General features: G+C 48.7%; 1 protein-coding gene across 3 annotated transcripts in view; it reads right to left on the bottom strand.

Moving 5' to 3' along the window:
• The window catches only part of PRDM16 (PR/SET domain 16), a 473,609-nt gene that overhangs the window by 33,956 nt on the left and 417,728 nt on the right, over nt 1-21,925 (bottom strand). For all 3 annotated transcript variants that reach the window (XM_044445479.1, XM_044445481.1, XM_044445480.1), the window contains exons 5-9: nt 18,071-18,173; nt 9,792-9,990; nt 6,424-6,571; nt 5,312-5,465; nt 2,405-3,809 (exon numbers count right to left, since the gene is read on the bottom strand). In XM_044445479.1, coding sequence (XP_044301414.1) covers nt 2,405-3,809; nt 5,312-5,465; nt 6,424-6,571; nt 9,792-9,990; nt 18,071-18,173 — 2,009 coding nt within the window. The remainder of the gene's footprint in view (nt 1-2,404; nt 3,810-5,311; nt 5,466-6,423; nt 6,572-9,791; nt 9,991-18,070; nt 18,174-21,925) is intronic.

Below are 21,925 nucleotides of genomic sequence, written 5' to 3'. Positions count from 1 at the left end.
ACCTTTGTGATTCAAGTGTGGGTTCCAGCCTGTAGGCAGAGAGGCCAGAACATCTCTGCCACAACTTCTTTATTTTCCAAGGAAGAAAGCTAAAATTGCTCAAGCATTTACTTGAAGCTGGGACATGAGAGTGGGAACCCCATCTTCCTCTGGATGTTCTTGGAGTTCAGCTCCCATCTGACACAGCCAACAAGGCTAATGGTCAGGAATGATGGGAGATGTTGTCCAGTGACAACTAGAGGACCCCACAGTTCCCATTCCTGCTTTAATGCATTTCTAGAGAAACAGAGAAACATAGAGAGTCAGAAGGGGCCTCCCGGGCCATCTAGTCTGACCCCCGGCTTCAGCTGGCTCCGCTCACAACATGCCCACCGTGTGCACAAATAAAGGGGAAACCAGAAGGAAATGGAATGGTTTGGACAACGTTCTCAGCATCTCATAGCAGAAACACACAGGCGAGACCACATAACGGGGTACCAAAAGCAATCCTGGGAAAGTTCCTGCAGAATTTTCTTCTCTCCCTTCCACTCTCTCTCTCTCTCTCAGCAGAGCCAAGAGGCTTTAATCCAAGCAGTTGGTTCCTTGCCTTGCTTCTGTTTTGGTGTTGAGCTTTCCCACACTGACCTACCATGCATGCAGCCTGTGGGTGTCCCTTCCCTCAAAACCAAGGAAATACACAACCACCTATACTTAAGATCTTTAAAAAATGTTGAGAGATCGGAGGGATCTGACAAAGGACCTATCAGGCCCGGCATCCATTCCCTGCAGTGGCCAAGCAGGTGCTCCAATGGGAAGTCCACATGAAGGACATCAGCCAAATAGCTCTTTCCCACTCTTCTGGTCCCAGCAATTGATATCTACAGGTACTTCAAGATAGCGAGGAGCCATCATGTCTAGGAATGTGCCAAGCCTCTTCAGAATCTGGTTTGTGCCTGCCTGTTGGACTTCTTCTGCCCCTCCCCAAGGAATTGGGTCAAGCCCAGAAGAAATCTGCAGGTGGTTGCAGACCCCTGGTAGCACCTCTGGAAACCTTCCCCAGCCACCACTTCCACTGGCCAGCCTTCTTCCCTGCTTGCCACTGCTGACGACAGCGGTGAGCATGGGAGCTGTTGCGCAGCGCATGTGGCTTGACACCTGGGGAGTGCCCCTTGAGCCCTGGGCACACTCGCCAGGAATATGGGCCCTGGGCCACCGCAAAATCCAGGAAGCCGAAACCAGGGACCCAGCTGATTTTCCACCCAACGCAGATTCCTCCAGTGCTCCTAATCAGGACCGTAGGACTCCAAGAGCCTCGCCCTCCGTGGCTCATCCCCCTTCACAGCTAGAGGCACCGCGTGTGTGATTCCTGTCCCAGGTATCTCCAAGCCCAGCCTCCTCCACTCTTCACCGTGACACACGGATTGTGGAGAGACTTGAGGTGCAATTAGGACTTCCCATCTGCCCCATGTCCAGCTGAAGATGTGAGACATTTGCCTTCAGACCCTTGCAATCCTGATGAAAAGGCCGGAAGCTGGCTGGACTCTGGTCTCCCTTCACCTGCTCTTCGACCATGGATAGGCCTGGTGGTCCAGCCAGCTTCCACCTTCTGGAGAGTGAAGGCAAATGCATCGACAGGGACAGGACAGCAGTGGTGGAGCCAGTGAGCACAATCCTGTTTTCTCCTTCATGTGAGGGGAACTGGGAGAGGTTGAACCGCCAAACAGAGCTTCGGGTCCCCACATGCTGTTTTAGTGTCCTCACCGAGTCACGCGGCAGGAGGCTCCTACCACAGCAAGCTGTCCTCTGCCCCCAGATCAGTATCCCATCTAAAGCAGATCTGTCCTGTTTGGGACAAGTGGCACGCTATGGCGGCCTGTCTGGCGCATGACTCTCGTGACCACATTGTCCCAAGGAGGGAAGAACAATGGAAGGATCCTGATTCTAGCAGCTGCTTTAGGCTGGATGACATGACACCAAGCAGCCATCTGCCACCAGGCACCATCCAAAAGTGTTGGCCTGCAACCTCCCCTCCTTCCCCAGCAAGTTGGGAGTAGTTGTACCACTTATCTAAAGGTCACAGGGTTGGAGAAGATGGATGTTGCAACTTGACATGTGTATTTGTACCACACTGTTGGGCATGAGACCCATGAATGCGCCCCAAATGTTCATTGGCCCCCAGTCCTTCCAGAACACATGGGCTGAACTGGGTGATCGTTACTTAGGGCTGAGATATCTCAGGAGCATTGCCGATCACGGTCACTGCAGGCCGCCATGGTCCTCTGCTGTTCTGCCATCGGACAGAACTTTGGAACAGAGGCCCAGGACTCCATGCAGTAAATATGCAAGCACACACAGCAGGGATGGCTTACCAGAGGTGAGTGTGGGCAGCTTATTGGCTCATTGATAAGGCAGGGTATGTTAATACCTGTATATGGGGTCCATGAAAAAAGGAGATGGCTTAGCATAATGCAACGATGGCTGTGGCGGCATCTGAGCCTGAGAAATCTTGGGTAAGATGTCACTGGCCATGAGCTTCCTTTCACCATACACGTGGTTCTTCCGGGAGTCCCGGCTCCCATTCTGACTGGCCCGGATGCGGTTGCCGATGCTCAGATCCAGTGGCTGTTCCTCTCCAGAAAGGTGAGCTGGCAAGACTTTGGGGGGCAGCAAGCTGGGCTTAATTTCTTTTGGTTTTGTGGTAAGGTCAAAGGGTGACTCGGAGCTGGTGCCTCCCATTTTGTGAAAGTCCCTGGGCGACTTTGGTTCAGCCTTGACCAGCAAGCTGTGGTTGAGGGTCCGGTCTGTAAAAGGATACAGCGAATGGGGGAAGTTGGGGAGGAACTGGAATGGAAACATGGAATGATAAGGGAGAGAGCCCATTTTCTTCTCCTGCATCCCCATGAAGCCCGGCCCAAAGTACTTCTCTGCAATGGAGGCAATAGCCTTTATGGAGTCATTGGCCGCTCCTGCCATGGGAAGCAGGTGCTCCTCTGGGGGAGGGAAGAAGGAATGCTGGGAGTAGAAAAGAGGGAGATCGCTCGTGCTATTGGCGGAACTCGTGGACACCGCGTTGCCGCTGAACTCTTGCTTGCTCTCGGCCTGCTTGCTCTTCTCCTTCATCTTGTCCCGGTCGCTCTCTGCATCACTCTCCAAGTCGGACCCCGTCCCGGTGGTGGTGTCCAGATCGGTTCCCGTGGTTGTGTTGACATCCTCGAAGTCACTCACGTCAGACACGTCGCTGGTCCTGGCCTTGAGCTTCTCCAGGTATGAGTTCCCCAGGTTGCTGCTGTTGAATCTCTCCTCCCCTGAGGCAGGGTGGCTGGAGTTGCTCACGGAAGAAATCAGCGGGAGAGCCGAGTTGCCCAGCGGACTGGGGAGCTTGGCATCTTGTGCATGGTTGATTGGGGTCTTGAGCAGCGGTGTGGGAGGCAATAAAGGGGGCCTGGGGTATAGTGAGGGAGGGAAGATTCCTGGGAACCCAGGGGCGAGTGTGGGGAATGCCGGGGGAGCAGGAGAAAATGAGAGTCCTCCAGGGTGTGGGCGGGAAGGAAAGTAATCGTTAAACCCGAGGCTGGTGTGATTGAGCGTGGGGGAGGGCTTGGACTTGTCCATCACGGAGCTGGGGGTCAGAGGCAAGCCTGGTCCAAAAATGCCCCCAGGGTTGTAATGGTTCTTGCCCTCACAGAAGCGCCGGTGCTTGTTGAGCGATGAGGTGGTGCTGAACATCTGGCCACAGTCCTTGCATTTGATCTGGGTCCGGCAGTCGGCGTGCATCCGCTTGTGTCGGCAGAGGTTGGAGAACTGTGTGTAGGACTTGTGGCAGACCTCACCTAAAGCATCAACAGAAACCAAAGCACCACAACCCAGTATGAAATTAATATGAAAGAACTGGATTGACCTCAGGCAACTGAGCTGCTTTTGTTTTGCTTTGTTTTGTTTTTAAGAAAATGATCTTTTTTTGGCTAAAAAAATAGGGATGGTATTAAAAATTAATTCCAAAGTAGTTCAGCTGTGATGTTTACCATACATCAGAAACTGCTGCCGCCACCGCCAAATGCTCACTTGGGCGAAGCCTTGGGCCAAAGCGTAAGCATGGAGTACTTTGATCCAAAGGGAAAGGGATGGATCTGAGACAATGCCATTGCATGAAAGGGTCTTACACTGTTTTGTCTCAATCTGCTGTCTTCCACGGTAAAGACTGCAGGAGAGTTTTACTGGTGAGACTAAATACTCATCTTCTTCAGCATCCTGTTTGCTATAGTGGCCAGTCAGGTGCCTATAGAAACCCACAGGCAGAAGATGAGGGTGATAGCTATTTCCTGTGGGGATATTGGGAGATTGCATATCCTGATCTGATCCTGAGATAGGATATGACCATCCTTGGTGGCCGTGAGCAGCCTTATCCTCCATGAATTTGACCCATCCCGCTCCTCACCTTGTATAAAAAAAACCCCAAAGGATGTCACTTTTGGGGTGCCTATATAACCCCAGGAGAAAGTATCTAGGCTGTAAAAATGCAAAATGCTAAGAATCGTTGTTCAGGCCGGAATCTTTCCTCAGGAGCTTGCCATCAGCATCAGAATGGCTTTCCGCTATCAGCAAAAACAAGTAATTTATGTTTTAATTTTTCTTGAGGCTATGCAGATGGAGGAAATCTGCATAACAAAGGCAGGTTCCTTGACTTTTCCCTGCATGACAATGGTTTTGCCTACTAACTAAAAAAACCCCCCACATAGCACAGTTTTCCCTCAATGAATTTCCATTCTGTTTGCTGGAGGTTTCAGCTAAGGGTCTCTTAAAAGGAGACTAGGAAGATCTGCATTGAACATCGTTTTGTGCCTTTGCCGGCGGGAGATTTGTGGGGACAAAGTCACTCTGCCTAGTTACCCCTGTGGAGTTTCTAGAGTAACTTTTCATTAGAAAAAAAATGGGTAAGGTAAGAAGCTGAAATTTGGGGATGCTTTAGACGTCTAAAAGAAGACAGAATGTGGAGCCTTCCCGATAAGCCACATGCTGACCTCCATAGCCTGCTGTACTGATTTACAGCCAGCTAGGAATTAGCCCGGCTGCCGGCTGCTGCAGACAACAGAGTTTCAGCACAGTGCGTGCCTTGAGCTTTCAGACTGGACAGTCTTGGATCTTTGCCTATATCCCCAGACTTCTTTCTTGGACACAAGTGCCTGCCTGGATGCTTGACCCAGTGGATTCTACTCTCTGGACTGGATGTTCGTATTTTTGAAGACACTGTCCTGTGTCTTGGGGACACTGGAGCAGGAATGCATGTGCAAGAACGGGGCCCAGCGAGCTCTTGGAGATGACCAGGACAACTTACATATGAAAGGTTTGACAGTGCTGTGGATGTGTTTGTGCTGCTTTAGGCCAGACGAAGTGGCAAAGGTTTTCCCGCAGTCCGGGCAGGCGTGTGCTCGTGCGCCGACGTGCTGAGACCGGATGTGCCGCTGGAGGTTGCTGGGATCAGTAAACACCTGGGAGGAGGAGGGAAATAACCGGGTCAACTCTTAGAAGGGCGAACATGGAGCTAGTGCGCTGAAGCAGCCTTTCCCAGCCCAACGCCCTCCTGATCTATTTGACTACAACTCCCATTATTGCACCTAGAAACGTGTTCCTGGGACTATTTCCCAGAAATAGTCTTTTTCTGCTCCTTTTCATTGTAAACATTTGAGATTTGGCGACACTTCCACATTGGCTCATCTTTCAGATACACGGTTTTGATTTCAAGCTCATGTTATAAATATGCTTGGGAAAAAAGGGAATTTGCAATACATTCCAGTGCTTCTTGCAGTGCAATCCCATGGTTGCTGGACAGAGCATAGACGTGGCCGTGGGATAATTTGGAATCCCAGTTCCAACTCTGGAAACTTGCTCCACAGTTGGAACTGGGGCTCTGAAATTGGGGCGTCCTTCCCTTGCTCTCACTGTTGGGGTGGCTGCAGCTCCAAGAAAGATTCTGAGATAAGCTTTGTGGGTGTCCTGGGCAAAGGAAGGAGTCAGGCTCCCTCAGTTGGCTGCTCACAGTGAACATGGAAATCCCCAGAGGTTCCCTGAAGAGGATGTGAGCCTTGAATATCCATCCATCCATCCATCCATCCATCCATCCATCCATCCATCCATCTAGATATATAGATATAGATTAGATAGATATAGATATATTCCTAGCCCTTGTATTTTTTCAAGCACATTATAAGCTGCTGAATTCCCAAACTTTTCATCCCGCTCTTCTTTCACGCATGTACAATGCTTTTGCAAAGCTTGTCTAGTCGCGAAGTCATGCGCAACCCAACATGACCCCATGGACAACATTCCTCCAGGCTCTCCTGTCCTCCACCATCCCTTGGGTATAATTTCACCCAGGGAAAGTTTCCCCACAGGTCTTGCTTCGGACTCATCCGCTCTCGCGCTGCCCAGGAGCCCCCATGGACGTACCTTCACACAGTTTTCACATTCAAATCGCTTGCCACTGTCGTGAGACATCTGGTGACGAATCAGGTTTGATTTCCAGTTGAAGGCCTTGGGGCACTGGTCACATTTGTATTCCCTTTCTTCAGTGTGGATGATCATGTGCTGCTCCAAACTGTTGGAAAGAAGAGCATTGGTTGATTGGCAGCTCCGCTAAGCGCCAGTTGGGTTTCGCTGTCCGTTTCGAAGGCACGAGAATCTCTGGCTGGGTTTGCACATCACAGCGAGCAACCATTGACAGGGATTGCGGTGCAGTTGTTCATTCACACAAACTCTGTTGTGGTTACCGACATCTGGTTGCTTTGTGCACAAAAACCAGGATGAGGATTTCTTGCAGGGTTGCTTGCAACCATCTTTGCTTGTCCTCGTATCTGAACCCAGGTGAGAAGAGGACTCAGCCGGTGAAAAATACAGAGTTGAAAGGAAGGAGCACTTCCTGGCTTTCTATTCCCATCCCTGCCAGGCAACACACATGCTCTGTTTCCACGGGCTCCAATTCTCCCTTTCTGTCCCTCTTTTCAACATGCTATTTCCCTGGCTATGCTGAATAAATACCGCAACCTTGGAGGTGAACTTTTTCCCCTTTCTCTCCCCACACAACACCGGTGTTCCTTAACACAATAGCCTTTTGTAGCTCTTATTTTTGTCCCTGTATTGTTTTTCTTTTACAATAGGTTATCATTTAAATGCTCTTGAAAAAGCACGTCTTCTTAGAAACTCTAGTTTTTCAGTATATGTGTACATACAGTTCTAGCCCATCGCAGCTGCACATGTTCCTTTAGTCATTTCATACGCTCTTTTGACTGGAGACTCCTCCCAGTAGTTTCCTGCACGGGAATCCACACCCATCTAGATCATCTTGTAGACATATATTTACTTATTTAAAATATTTATATGCTGTCCTAATCACAAAAAAGCCTCAGGATGGCTTACAATGTAATAGCATAAATAAAATTCCCGACCCACACTGGCTGCAATTCAAAACATAGGAAAAGCAATATTAAAACTTATCAAAATACTGTTGGAATAAAAAGGTCTTAACCTAGCGCTGAAAAACAAATAACGACGGCGCCAGGTGGACCTCTCTGGGGAGCGCATTCCATGGATGGTGGGGGTCCGTGGTAGGCCATGTTGGTCCATTTGCTGCCATGGGAATTGGTGATGACCACCCACCTGGAGGATCTGAAAAAGGATCGGACAGATCCACAGGGGAGGAGGCCACCCGTGGCTACCAGCCTTGCTGGCCATGGGCTTCCTCCTTCCCCAGCAGCGGCCCGCCTGCACACACCGGCTGCCAAGGGGCTGGGCAGGAGGAGGCCTTGCACCCGTCCTGCGGGAGGGGTCCTGTGGGCAGATGGTTTGCCCCCGTGCGTACGGAGTGCTGGACTAGGTGGCCCTTTGGTCTGACCCAGCAGGACATAGAAACATAGAAACAGGAGAAGGGACCCCCCGGGCCATCTAGTCTGACCTCCGGCACCGGCCGGCTCTGCTCACGACATGCCCACCATGTGCACGTCCAGCCTATCCTTGAACACCCGCACCGATGGGGCCTCAACTGTTTTTATGTTCTTATCCTATCTCCCAAATTAAAATATACAGCATAAAAGTAGTGATTGCCTCTTCCTGCTTTTAAGGCTAGGTTCTCAGGGCAGTTTGCCACAGAAAGTTTTTTTATTTTACTTATTTAAAACTTTTGTATCCCTTCCTATACACACAAGTTTCAGGAGGGTCCAACAATAAAGGCACACCAGCATAACTAGAATAAAAACCCAACTAAAATAAAATTTAGGTCTTAAAATAATGGGGAAAATGGGACCAAGACCCAGGACTTCTCCTGGGTAGATTAGATGCAGTTTAAAAGGAAGGGAGGAAAGGAAATGTATGGAATTGCACACGTTTTTTGCATCCCTTTTGCTGTTCTACTCAATTCCTGACTTTCTTGAAAGAGCATAATGTAACCAAACACTTAATTAATTTAAAATTTCCGTCTTCCATTCTCTTCCCCCTTTCCTTAACTGCAGTCACGGTGAGTACCTGCCGCCATGCAGCCGAAGGAAACGTTCCATCTGTGGGCCAAGATTTAATGTCTCCTGTCCATGGGCTGTGGCATCTGAGTGTTATATGGCCGCTGGAATAAAAGGGAACTGTTCCCACAGAGCAATGTCTGTACATCTAAAGAGCAATCACATTGATCACGGAGATCTACAAGGCATGTGTGTTCTACATTTAGAAAGAGCGCTTTGTTCTCCTTATGGAAAGTGTGGTAGGAAGAGAGAAGTCACCATTTTTCCACCAGACGTCCCACATCCAGGACATGGATACTCTTTCATCCTTAAGATGACAAAGCACTGGGGGAAACACAGTGGCTTCCATGTACGTGAGGGAGAAATGCTCAGAGTGTCATTCAGGGTGATGGTGGAGTCTCTTCTGGACTAAATGAAAATAACCCAGTTTCATTCCCTTCATGAATCGGCTGCCTACATCCAAAGGAACAAACCCGCGCCTAGAGATCAGCCCCGGATGGCCTGCTTCTAGGCCACCCTTGAGCGTCAAGTAGTGCAATGGAAATGAGAACTGGGATTCTTTATTTAGGACCCGAAATCTATGGAACTCCCTCTTGGAGAAGACTCTTGATTCCTTCCTTGGGTGAAACCAACAGGGTACTGTGTGGCTGAACCGATGGGTAATTGGGTTTTAACTGAACCGATGGGTAATTGAGTTTTGTCTGTAGCTATACCTGATGCAGCTATATCTTGTTACTATTGATCTTCTGTATTGCATCACATATTGATCTTCTGTATTGCATCATGTATTGATCTTCTGTATTGTATCGTGTCTTATATTCTTGTATTAAGCTGTTTTGATTTTGTATTGCTTACAGTTAAATCTTGTGCTGTTCCAGTGTATTATTGTATTTGTATGGAATACGTATTTTTTATCCTATTGTAAGCCACCCAGAGAGCCCCGTAGGCCATGGGGCAGCTTGCAAAGTAGTAGATGAAATGAAACAAAATGAGTGCTTTGAAGTGAGCTTTGAAGACCATTTTCATGTTCATTCCCTTTTTATGGAAAGGATGAGCTGAATTTTGTATATGTGCGCCCTCTCTCTCTCTCTCTGTGTGCACGTGCACGCAAGGGTTATATGCTTTTCATGAGTGTCCTTGACGTGGCTGCCTGTGTTTAGGTGTGTTTATCTCTCTCCCACAGTCAGAGACACAAATGTATTTGTTTGCGGATATTCACGCGCAAGCCGCCCGGAGAAAGCTTTGCCTTCCAAAGGCGCCCTCTGCGTCCTTCAGCCATGACAAACAAGACCCAGATTCCGGCCGCGTTACCTGTATTTGTTTGGGAAGATCCTCTCGCAATCCTTGCATTCGTGCACTTGGCCGTCCACGGCGCCCTCCTGCTTGATCTCCTCATTCAGGGTCTCGTAAAGGGAGCTGACGGCACTGCAGGAGTACCTCTTGTGCTGCCTCATGTCCACCTTCGACTGGAAGAGCTCGTCGCAGACCTCGCAGCGGAACGTGTGCGCGTCTACGAAAGAACGGAGGAAAGGGGTCGTCACCATGGGCTGTGCTGGAGGAGGTGAACCGGCTCGAACTGAAACTTGGCACATAAGCTTATGGCACTGTGCGCGTTCAATTTTGTAAAAATTTCGCATTGCCCTTTGCTATTTGCCAGCATTGCACTGGTTTCCTCTAGGATGTTGCAGTTCTGGGTTCATTTCGAAGGGGAAAGGGGGTACAAATAAACATCAATGTGGCATATGTTGCTAAATTTGGTAATTTCTTTATTTAAAGCTTTTTTAGACTGTCCCTTACTGTAGTCTTGGAATGGTTTAACAATAAGACAAAATAAAATGAAGCACAGTATCCTAATCAGATTCTTAACAAATCGACAATAACACCCGTATTAAAAACAGTCAAGCCTTAAAACATTGGGAAAATAAAAAGGTTTTAATTTTGGTGCTGAAAAGAATAAAGTGTCGGTGCCAGGCGAACCCCTCTGGGGAGCGAATTCCACAATCGGGGGGCCACCACAGAGAAGGCTCTTCTCTGGGTAGTTACCCTCCTGATCTCCTTCAGGGAGGCCCAGAGAAGGGCCTCTGCCCCAGATCTTAAGGGGCAGGCGGGCACGTATGGAAGGAGACGCTCCTTCAGGTAACCAGGCCCTAAGCTGCTGTCATCACCAGCACCTTAAATTGGACCCAGACTTCAACTGGTGGCCAGTGTAGGTGGTAAAGGACTGGCGTTATGTGTTCATGTAGTGTAGTTCTCTGCATAGACACTGCGTACAAAAAGATCTATCGAAGTACCATGCAAAATGTGCATTTTGGGATAGTCACATGCAAAACACACATCAGGGGAAATTGTATATACAAATGTAAACTGTAACACATTTTCTCTCTCTGTGTATAATCTAGGTGGAAATTGGATGAAACAGACTTATGACGGAACATGCAGAACTGATTCAGACCCAAAATAGACCAATTCATCGCTATTTGCCTTGGCCCCGAGAGTTTAAACTTAAGGCAGACTTATTGAAGAAGTTTTCATGGCAAAAGGTGAAGGGAGGAAAGACAGAGACAGAAGCAAAGAATGCAGAAAGAAGCAAAGCTAATGGCTTGCCGAGGCCAGTGCCAAGGAAAACCTCGAGTTTTGCGGAGGCTCAAGTATGCTTTCACAGGAGCTGTCCTCACTTTGGATGCAGTGCAGATTGCTAATGAGTGAAGCCAAAGGGAATTCCAGCTCAGAGTCCAGTGCAGTCCAGAGAAAGACGACGCATTTTTGGTTGTACAGAAAAGTGTGCGCAGAGATGCGTGTGGTGGTGGGGAACTGTCTTTTGCACATAATAAATTACTGTAGTCAAGGTCAAACAAATTAAAAGGAGGGCGGCCATAATGGAGTTTACAAGACAGCATCCTGACTGCGGTGCCAAGCCAAACAATCAACCCAGTGCTGTACATTTTCCAGGAGAAAATCGGCGGGATGTAGCAGAATTTAGTCTTCTCAGCAGTCTGCTGGAAACAGAAGCTTTTCAATTCCCACTCTTGGCGTTTTTCTATTACGATAGCCAGCTCCCCAGCATCCCTCCCTTCTGATATCAGAAGCTTTTTTCTTTGTCGTCAAAATACTTATTTTTTTCTAGCCGTCTTATTGCTCCTTTAAAGCCGTTGTCTTTTCCTGTTGATGAAGGTGTGCACACAAGCGGAGCACACATGCAAAACGACAACGGAGGGGGTTCGGTTGCAGGCGTCATGCAAAGCCACACTGCATAAGCCGCGCCGTGTGGGTTGTGCATGGAACAACTCGCAGTGCGCCCCTCCATTCCTCCAGTTGCTCCAGCCCGTATCCCAGGTGCCTCTGCGGCAGGAGCCACTTCCCATGTCTCCTGGCTTCCTTGCATCACCAGGGGCTTGCTTCGGTTCTCTCGCCTCCCTCTTCCCCTCTCCTCTCCAAAGCAGCTCCTGGCCTAACTCCACAGCCCCCCTTTCTGCTCTCCGCCCCCTGGTGGTAGTTTGTGTCTTTGGTGCAGTGCAAAGGGGCAGGCCCCTACCCCAGCCAGATCGACATGCTTGGCTCCCTTCCCCTCCTGCCTTTGCTCCTTTGGAGGAGGCTGAGGAAGAGCTGTGGGGAATCAGCACTTCAGACGGAGTCGCTCAGATTGGCCCTTCATGGGTGGAGTAGGTGGGGGAATCCAGTCCTATTGTTGGGTGGTGGGGAACTTGGAAGTCTACCATGCCCCCAAACCCCCGTTTTCCAATTTGTGGGCTGCAGCAAGAGGTCTTGCTTCACAGACCAGCTTTGGTGTTGTGTTGCTATGGGTACATGAAGGGGTTTCTCAAAACCTCAGACCACTGTTTTGTCCAAAATGCAGATGACCCGGGGAAGGGACGGGGTGCAGAGAGGCAGAGAGGTTGCAGAAACAGGAAGGAACGGTCTTGAGAATGAGTGAGGACTGTGATTCAAGTCCTCTGCAGGACCCCAGTCTTGCCACAACAGGTGGCATCTCTGCCCCCACAAGTACCGTGCACACCGGCCCCGATGGCTGATCCTGAGCTCAAAGCTTCCCCTGCCACTTCAGCATCCCCGGCTTTAGGAATGGGAGAGAACAATCCCAGGCCACCCCATCTGGTGCCCTTGTGTTGCACTGCAAGACCTGCCGCACAAGGACACGGGGTTCTGCTCGCAGCAGCTCTCCCTAAAAGCACCCCTGGCAGAGCGAGGTAGGTTGGATCAGGACGAGGGATGTGGTATTGGAGGCACATCCTGCTCCTGGCTCCCCGGACTCTGCGGGTGGTGTTAGGATCGGTACCCGACTGTTGCCTGAATGTGATGCATGGCACCGTGTTAGGGGATTGTGCCCCACGAGGCCTGCCTAAGTTACTGGAAGTGGGAGAGGAGCCTGCCAAGGAATGGGGGGGGGGTAGGTTGTTACGGCACAAGATGTTGCTAGCAAGACTTTGGGAAGGAAGCAAGATCACCTGGGAGCTGCGGCGTCTGTAGCCGCCCTTGTCCAAAGACTTGGTGGCACTTTTCAGCAAGCCACCATGAAATGGGTTTCTCAGGTTCAGACAACGTGAGAACCCATTGTGGGTACTATAACCCCTGGAACAAGCCATGGGCAGTCAGGGTGAAAATTAAGCTACCCTGGGCAAGTTATGCTGGTTTTTGGAGGATGGAAGAACCCCTAGTGGATTGTTGGTTGTGTGAACCAGGTCACTGATTCTTTCACACAGAAACGGGCTGCACTGGGTCGGCTTTGGGGCAAAATAAGATGCCTTGCAGAACCCAAAGACATCTTAAGGAAAAGCACAGCCCAAGATTCCCATGTTTTTAAAGAGGCGTTAAAAGGAAGAGGGGGAATCGGAGGACAAACGTGCAAACCTTTGCAAGTAAGGCTGAGTTCAGTTGGATTGTGGCACATCCTACTTTTGATGTTCTTCTACAGTATCCTCAGAAAGGCAGAAGGTGTGTAATCAGGCAGGGGGCAGATGACCCCATGCCACAGTTTGCAAGGCAAACAACAAGCACGTCACCATTGGGTCGCTGGCTGCGTTGGTTGGAAACGCGGGTGCATGGATTCCCTGCATTGGAGCCAGCCCGTTGGAACTGGCGCACAGATAGAAAAGCTGCAGTTTCTTTCTCTGCCATCTCCCAACCCTCTGAGAACCTCCAGGTCTGTGGTAGAGCTTGGGGGAAGGGAGAGAGCCATGGGTTGAACAAGCTGTTGCTTAATCACACAGGGTAGCAATCCATAGCTTTTATGGCTTGCAGGTTCCCATAAATGCTAGAATTTGCTCCCTCTTGAGCTTTCAAGTGCTTGGAAGTCTAGATGCTCTCTCAGGCTATTCTCTGCAATGAACTCTGCATATGTTCTGGAATCCATGACTGCTCAAGTAAGCTACTCTGTAAGTTAGAGTGTCCTTACTAAATTTATCTGGAAGACTCTCTTTGCATTCCCCAGGCTTCTTCCCCTTTCCTTCTTTTCCCAAACGAACTGCTTTTTCATATCCTGACATTGGGTTTGAAAAAGAATTCCTTTCAAATTCTCCCCCTTCCCCAAACGAAGGGAAGCACAATGACCAAACTACCATTTGTGTCCCTAGGATTTTAGAATGGTTTCGTGAAGTTCCTTGCTTCTGCACATTGGGCCAGGAAATCCAAGATACCTGGACTGAAGGGACATGTCCTGGAGAGAAATTCAGATGCTCTGAATTTAGGTTTATTCTGGCAGATGGGTTCCTATCAGTAATTTTTCTTGCAGAGAAACTGCATGCAGGAGGAGTCCCCATGTGGGGCTGGAAGCTTTGCCCGCTTGTATGCATGGAACCAGGCCTTTTATCGTGCCCTCTATATCTTCTGAAAAAACACCTTGGAATCCCCCAAAGCATGTCCAAAGTGGCAAAAAGAGCCACATCCATAAGCAACCCCAAAATGCAGTCGCTCCAAAGCTTAGTCCAGGTTTCAGGGGATCTTTTCTGCTTTCCTCATTCTCCTTTGGTGCATCCCCACTTGCACCTTGAGCAGTTCTGGTTCCGCTAAGCCTTAGTTTCTCTTTTAGTTTTGAGATGTTTGCCGTGCCAGGGGGATTCTGGGGGATACACCCTAAAAACACGGAGAGGAGCTCTCCCGACAATTCTTCTCTGCCAGGCCTCTCTGTCAAATTTGTGCTGCATACGCCTTTTCTTGGAAGTAGACCTCCTCCCTTGCCAAAACATGCACCGATCCTTAACAGCTTTCAAAGAGACCAAGGGGAACACAATTACGTTACATACATGCTAATCTACCAGAACCATATCTGAAAGGAATTCAAGAGCCCTGCTCGAAATTCCTGCAGTGATAAGGGGGGTCTGCTGCATTTGGCTGTGGTTTGGATAAAAGATTTTTTAAAAAAGATAATTATCTTTGTGTGGAACATTGTAACATTTCCTTTCTTATGCAAGTCAGAGTTCCAAAGGGAAATGAGGAGAGAAAGGCAGGGAAATAATGATACCAAAAAAGGAAGGAAAAAAGAAAGAAAGAAAGAAAGAAAAGAAGTCAGAAAGAAAAGAAAGAATACAAGAAAGTAAAATGTTTGATGAGAATAAGCTATTACATTAGGAATGCAATTAGCAACTACCTACTACTTGATGCACAATTAGGAAAAGGAAGATAAATAGCAGAAAAAGACAAAATGGAACATGGTTTTCTAAAAAAGGCAAGGGTGTTTGGTTTTCTTCCCGAGGAGATTCAGAAATGTACCATTTAGGAACGTAAAAACCTGAGTTTTTCAGGTGGTGTCACGCATAATCCAAAATCAGAGTCTTCCAGTGGCCTGAGCAGGTCTTCCTTTTGTCTTTCCAAGCAGAGCAAGACAATGGTGTTCTAGCAAAAAGTTTGTAGTATGTTAAAGCTGACCAGCCAGGCCACCTTCGTCTTACCAAAGATGATTGCAGAAGGTAATAACAAGAGGCACAAGCAAAGCTAGAATTAACGGCCATTAATGAAATGAAGTGGATTCCATACGAAGTGCCCTTCGTCCCTTCCAGCTTCCAGATCTGGTTCCACCTTCAGGATAGATCCCGTGCTACTTACTGGGTGATCATCTGCAATGTCCCTCAAGTTGCTTCCCTCTTCCCCTTATCAGACTATCATGCACTAAACTCACTAGAATTTCCCACAGAACTTGAAACTGGCTGGTTCTCTGCCATGATGAGATTTATCTGTGGGTCCATCAGCGTTGGCCTTTCAGCTGTGAATTCCGATCCCCCTTCCTCCACTGGGGCTGTGTTATAGGAAGAAAGGCAGGCCCAGTCTCTATGCCCACCTCGCCTCGTTTCCCCTCTAAATACCGACACAGCTCTCTCCTGGAATGCTACAGCCCAGGGAGGACTGTACCACACAGCAGTTCGCAAGATGCTCTTCGGATGAAAAGCCTAATTCCAAGGATGTCTCACTAACACAGCAGCAAAAATGGCACTGCCCTTTCCTGTGCCAACAGAGTAACGGCAGCAGCTCAGGGCTGCGGGTTGAGGACCCCCAACGAAGCTTCTCTCCCCGCCACAACTCCCAGAATCGGGCCTCAATGCGCTGCCCAGAGAGGACCGCCTGGCACCGACTCTGTATTCCTCTCAGCACCAGGCTAAAACCTTCCATTCACCCATTATTTTAAGGTTGATTAGGTTTTGATGAGGGTTTTATTTGTCGGATAAATGGGATGCTAGGCTTTACTTTACTTTAGTCTGTAGTTGGATGGTATAGAAAAGCTTTACATAAGTAATAAAGTAGAATAAAATGGATTTGGCACGGGCATGTACACAACAGGGAACCCCGGTCCTTCTCATGAGCTCCCACCCATGATCTCAAACGGAGCGGTCTTCTGTTGGTTTGCTACAGGACACAAGGCTAAAGCGGCAAGGCCTTTAGGCACTGCGAAAATGAGGATACAACGAGGAGTGCATGCTAGTTATATAAAGCCCGAAATGGCCTGGGGCTATCACAGGAACGCCTGTCTTCATACAGTATACAGAACCCGATCACTGAGGTTGTCTTCTAAGGCCTTTCTCTGTCATTTCCCCGCAATGAAATAAAAGAGAAGGGCCTTCTCCGTAATGGCCCCCCAGTTGTGGAACTCACTTCTCTTTAGACCCCAGTTCAAAACATTTCACTTTTGCCCTCATTTTGGTGGGCCAGCCTTTAGGTTTAATGGTTTTTAATGGGTTGATGCTGTTAATTTCTGCTGCCATATTAGGACTTTAGCTCCAGATTCTATCATCTGTACTTTATTTAATCATGCTTAAATGTACTTTATCTTTATTAAGATGATTTTAAATAGTTTAATTTACTGATTGATCCATCTTAGGTCTACTCTGATTCTTGATTTTCTCTCTATCATTGGTTTTTCTATTGTAAACTGTTTTAAATGTACTCTGAATTGCATTGTTTTAACTGTTGTGTCACACGTTGGGAGCTCCTCAGAGACCCTAATGACTAATAGCAGTATACAAGTCAAATAATAAACGAACGAATGAGTAAGTGTGTGCATTTGTGTAAAATTCCCACATGCTAATTTAGATGCATTGATGCAAACTCGGTGCATCGCATCTCATCACAGGTGGCGGCTTAAGGGACTGCTGCTCTGTCTCCCTCTTTTGCAAACTGTAGAGGACAACTCCACACGTGTCGTACAGGGTCGCCCCTCTGCCCCAAAGAGTGGGAAACCAATTGCCACGGCCCACCGGGATTCTTGTGGGCAAAGCTGGGTCCGCCTAAACAACCTGTGCTTCTGCAGCTGCCGTGTACAGGGCCATACACGGCATCCGCTGCGGCTCTCATCAGAGCAGGCCATAATGTCATGGCTTTTTTGCCTGCTGGGGAAGAATATCGGATATGTGATTTCTCACCCCTTCGTTCTGGAGCTACGCAGTCCAAGGCTCCCCCATGAGACCTTTTTCATCTTTAAGTTGCAAGAGGTTTGTGTGAACCTTGTGGGCAGAAGAGAGGCACGAAACAGCGGTGACATCCACGGGTGAGTCACGACAACAGATCTTCAGTGGAGGGCTTGGGGTTTAATTGCCACTTGATTCCTAATTGCCGAAAACCTCAAGCTTATGTACGCTCAGGCGAGAAAGTGCCTACGACTCCCAGGATTCCCCAGTCAGAGGAATGCTGGGAGCCGTAGAAGTTTGCTTGGTCCAACCATGCCTAGGGTTGTCCCCTAAGATGTGCTGATTTATTTCTTTCCCACTCTTCCTGAAACCCGGACACGGATACTTCTGTTGCACGATCCGCGGAAGCGCATGATGGGCCACCGGTTCGGAGCGTTCCCCACCCAACCACAACAGCACAACCCAGACCAGTTTTGGAATCCAAAGTCATTTCATTTTGCTGAGCACTTGCTGAAGGACCCCTCCCTGCGACAGGCACCCTGCTGCTATTTTGGCTGGCAATTGGTTACCCCTTCCTGGAAATTGATTGGCTGGATTATCTACTGAGTAGCAGAGCCGGCTTGGAGGGAAACTTGCTGCGGTCACACCGCTGGGCGGAATAAATGATAGGTGCAGCTCGCAATGTGCCCAAGAATGCAAGTGGAGGCTTGGGTCTTCCAGGGAATGGAAAGGGGTTGGTCTCACCTTCCAAGCTGGGGGCCATGTTCCCAGCAGAATAAGTGCCTTCCTTCATATACATCAGCAGCTCTTCTCCGGGCTCTATTTCTTTAATAACTTTATAATAAATCTAGACATTCACGACACAAAAGGAAAGAAAGAGAAAGAGAAGATAGAAAAAAAAACATTAAATCTGAACAGTCACTTGCATCTTACTCAAAGTTATCTGCAAAATCAGGCAAAGAGATCACGTGTAGGTTTATTGGGTTTAGATCACACCCGGCACAACGATGTTAACCCTTGCCGTAATTTCTACCCCACTGTTGCCAGACTTCCGTGGACTGAACTCGGGTACATGAGAGCTCAAAGCTTGGCTCGTATTTTGGCAGATTTGCAAAAATTCCTTTCAATATGGTGGCAACACACAATTGACTTGGGACGGGTGGTGGTTGGCCCTTCAAGAAATTACTCTCACACAACACACATGCATGCAGCGGCCATGTGTCTTCCTTCCGTTCCAGATGCCTTGTTCTAAGGCAAACCAGGACCTGAAATAGTGTGTCCAATTTTTCCCTTGAAAAGACCCCAGTCAGCACAGCCATGCATGCTTCATGGTGTAATGTGTGTCCTGAAACAGCAGGGGGTTGGACTCGATGGCCTTCAGGGCCCCTTCCAGCTCTTCTATTCTATGATTCTATGTTTCATTTACTTGGGCATTGGAGCATGTCCCACCCATTTGCACGGGTGGAACTTTCCCCAACACCGCATTGAATGGGGAAGACCATCTATAAGAATTTGCCTTCCAGGGCTCTCCTGAATTTCCCCCCATCCTCTTCCACATGGGCTGGTAGACCTAGTTTATCTAAGCCAGGAAGGCAGGGGTGTCTCTGAGGAGCATAGGATACACCCCCTCAGGAGCTCCCTTCCACTTTCATTTCAAGCTCAGCTCTGCATACCCAATCATGATCTGTAGGTTTGGAAGTTCCCTAACCACAAAATGAATGGGGAAAGCCCAGCCGTTCATGCCTGAGGCCCTTAGTGGAGATCCATGTAGAATCGAACCTGGATGGCTCATGAACAAACCCTGAAAGGGAGGCTCGATTGGTGGCACCAAGGCCTTTTCAGTGGTGGTCCCCAGTTTTGGAACACACTCCCCACTGAGGCCTGTCGGGCACCAACCTTACTATCTGTTCAGTGCCAGGTCAAGGCTGTCCCCACTGCGGCGCATTTAATAAGCTGACTGAGGCATTGTTAATCAGGTTCCAAGACTTATCTTATTGGAATGTTGTATCTGTTTTAGATGTGGTTTCAAATTTGGTACGACAGCTTTTTAAACCATGTTTTTATAATGTGGTATAGTTTAGATTGTGTTGTTAATGGATTGTTGTAAACGGCTCAGAGAGCTTTGACTATTGAGCAGTAGGATGGGTGGTGTTAAGAAGAGGTGGGCACTGGGACGACAGCAGGAGGTCATCAGTCAACTCCAGGCACCTGGAAGGATAGTAGTTCTCTAGAGCCATTCCAATCAGGCTTCAGGTCTGGTTTTGGAATGGAAATTTCATTGGCCATCTTGGACGATCTTTGCCAAGGGAGGGGTGGGAGAACGTGACCCTGTTGGTTCTCTTGGACCTCTGGGTAGCTTTTGGTGCCATCAGACACCACAGCCTTCTGGATAGACAATCTGGGATTCATGCTGGAGGTACTGAATGGCAGAGGCCCTATTTGGATGGCCAATTCCAGAAGGTGGTGAAAGGAACTGTTGTCCCATGCGGTTCCACAGGGCAGTATTTAATCCCTGAGGGTGGTTATCCAGAACTCATCCATGGACTAGTAGACCGTCTGCTTCTCTCTTCCTCAAACCCAGGGGGAGGCAGTTGGCCTCCTGAAACAAGGCTTGCATGCAGCGGTGGATGGAAAGAGGACCAGTAAATTAAAACTTCATTCATATAACATGGAGGTATGCCAGTAAGTGGTTCTCCTGCCCAGGTAACTGATATTCAACCTTTTCGGGATGGCATGCTGCCTCCTCTAAGGAGCAGGCCCTCCACTGGGGGGTGTGCTTAGATCTTAGACTCAGCATGGTCGTTGGAGATACAGGTGCCCTAAGTCGCACGGACCAGCTGTTATCACCCCCGAGGACAATATCCACACTGTGTCCCTAACTGCAGAGTCATAGCCTAGCCATGTGATGGTACCCCCTAATTTGGAGGACTGCAATGCGTTATGAGTGGGGCGCCTTAGAAACAGGACAGTGAGATCATTGAAAGGGGCTGGGGCATGGCCTTATATCCACCAGTGCTTTAGGATTTTTGCAGTGGAGGCCATTCCACTTCTAGGCTCAGCTCAAAATGCCGGTATTCACCTACAAGCCCTAAACAGCTGGAGATCTCATTACCAGAAGGACCATCACCTTCCCTATAAAGCTACCACGATGCTAAGATCATCCCCAAAGGTGCGGCTGTGCCTAAACCAGGGCCTTGCAGGGGAATGCCTTTCCATTTTCACAGAACTTTTAGCCCTTCATTAAAAGAAAAAAAGTACATTTGTGCATATTTGGATCTTTGCATGCTGCTAGCTTTTATCACGACTCCTACTTTGCTTTTATTCCTCTTTTAAACTTACTGTATTATGTTTGACAATGATATTGTATACACGGTATAAAGTTTTCTTTTGTGAGTCTCCCAAAGAGCTTTGGATGATGTGCGGTGTAGAAATAGGATACAGGCATAAAGAAAAGCTGTCGTTTGCCACATCTTCCCCCACACACTCATGCAGCCCTTTCGCACATCAGTGTCCAGAAAGAGCCACGAGACTCTTGCTCATTGGTGGCTTTGCGGGAGCGACCCAGTGACTCAGTGCTAAACAGCAGTACAAATGAATAGGACGAGGCTTTCCTGTGCTTGGACCTGGGGACGTGAATAACCATCAAACCAATGCTGGGCACTAATAGACACCTTTCGGGCCCACGTTGCAAAATTTCCACTGTGGGGATAAGAGGGAGAAAATATCCCTGGAAAGAAATCGGCGTGCAGTTTTGCCCACGCTGAGAGATTATACATTGCAGCATCGTTACAGCACCAATCAGTAGCGGCTGCACTTGTTTTCTGATACTTAATGCACCCCTTTCTAAACAAAATCATTCCCTAGAGATCTGGGGAGAAAAGAGCCAAGTGGCAGGAGAGCTTTGGTTTGATGTGGCACAGAGAGCATCTGCTTTCGAGAGGGAAGCATCCACTCTGGGAAAGACTTATGTTTAAAAGTGGTATTATTTGGACTGCTGGTGTTTCCGATAAATAGACCCAAGTGACCGTAGAAGCAAGTGTGGGCACGGAAACAACGTGCTGGAAATGGCGGAGGCTCTCCTGTTTGTCTGGCCCAGAGCAGGCTTCGGGGTCTGCAGCCCCTGTCCAAGCTCCTGCCCCCACGGAAAGCTTTCCAGACCTGCTCCGCCATTCGCTTGACCCCGTTGCATGCTCGCTTGCTGAGAGGAGCAATGTGGAAGACCTTTCCATGTTTCCTTCCACAGCTAGAAGCGAGGGAAGCCAGGAGAAGGAGCTAAATAGTACGGACAAGCATGAACATAGGCAGCAATCTCGCCTTCCCTCGGAAAGCTAGTAGGGATTGGAAACAGGAGAAAGGATGACAGAGGCTATAGCCAGCTGGGGGGAGGATGCAGTACATTGGGGGGGGGGGGCTTGATGAAAAAATATACCATGAAGTTAGCCCAGGTCTTCCTCTTCCTTCACCTCTTTTCACCACCGTCCTTCTAGGCAGAGAAATTGGAGGGTTCCTTTTACCCAATGGGGAGAAGTTCTCTTCCCTAGGGACAGGATTCTCCTTCCTTCCTTCCTTCCTTCCTTCCTTCCTTCCTTCCTTCCTTCC

Source organism: Varanus komodoensis, unplaced genomic scaffold (assembly GCF_004798865.1).
Source record: "Varanus komodoensis strain SLA01 unplaced genomic scaffold, ASM479886v1 scaffold48, whole genome shotgun sequence".
Classification (NCBI taxonomy): domain Eukaryota; kingdom Metazoa; phylum Chordata; class Lepidosauria; order Squamata; family Varanidae; genus Varanus; species Varanus komodoensis.
This window is presented reverse-complemented; position numbering and strand designations above follow the sequence as displayed.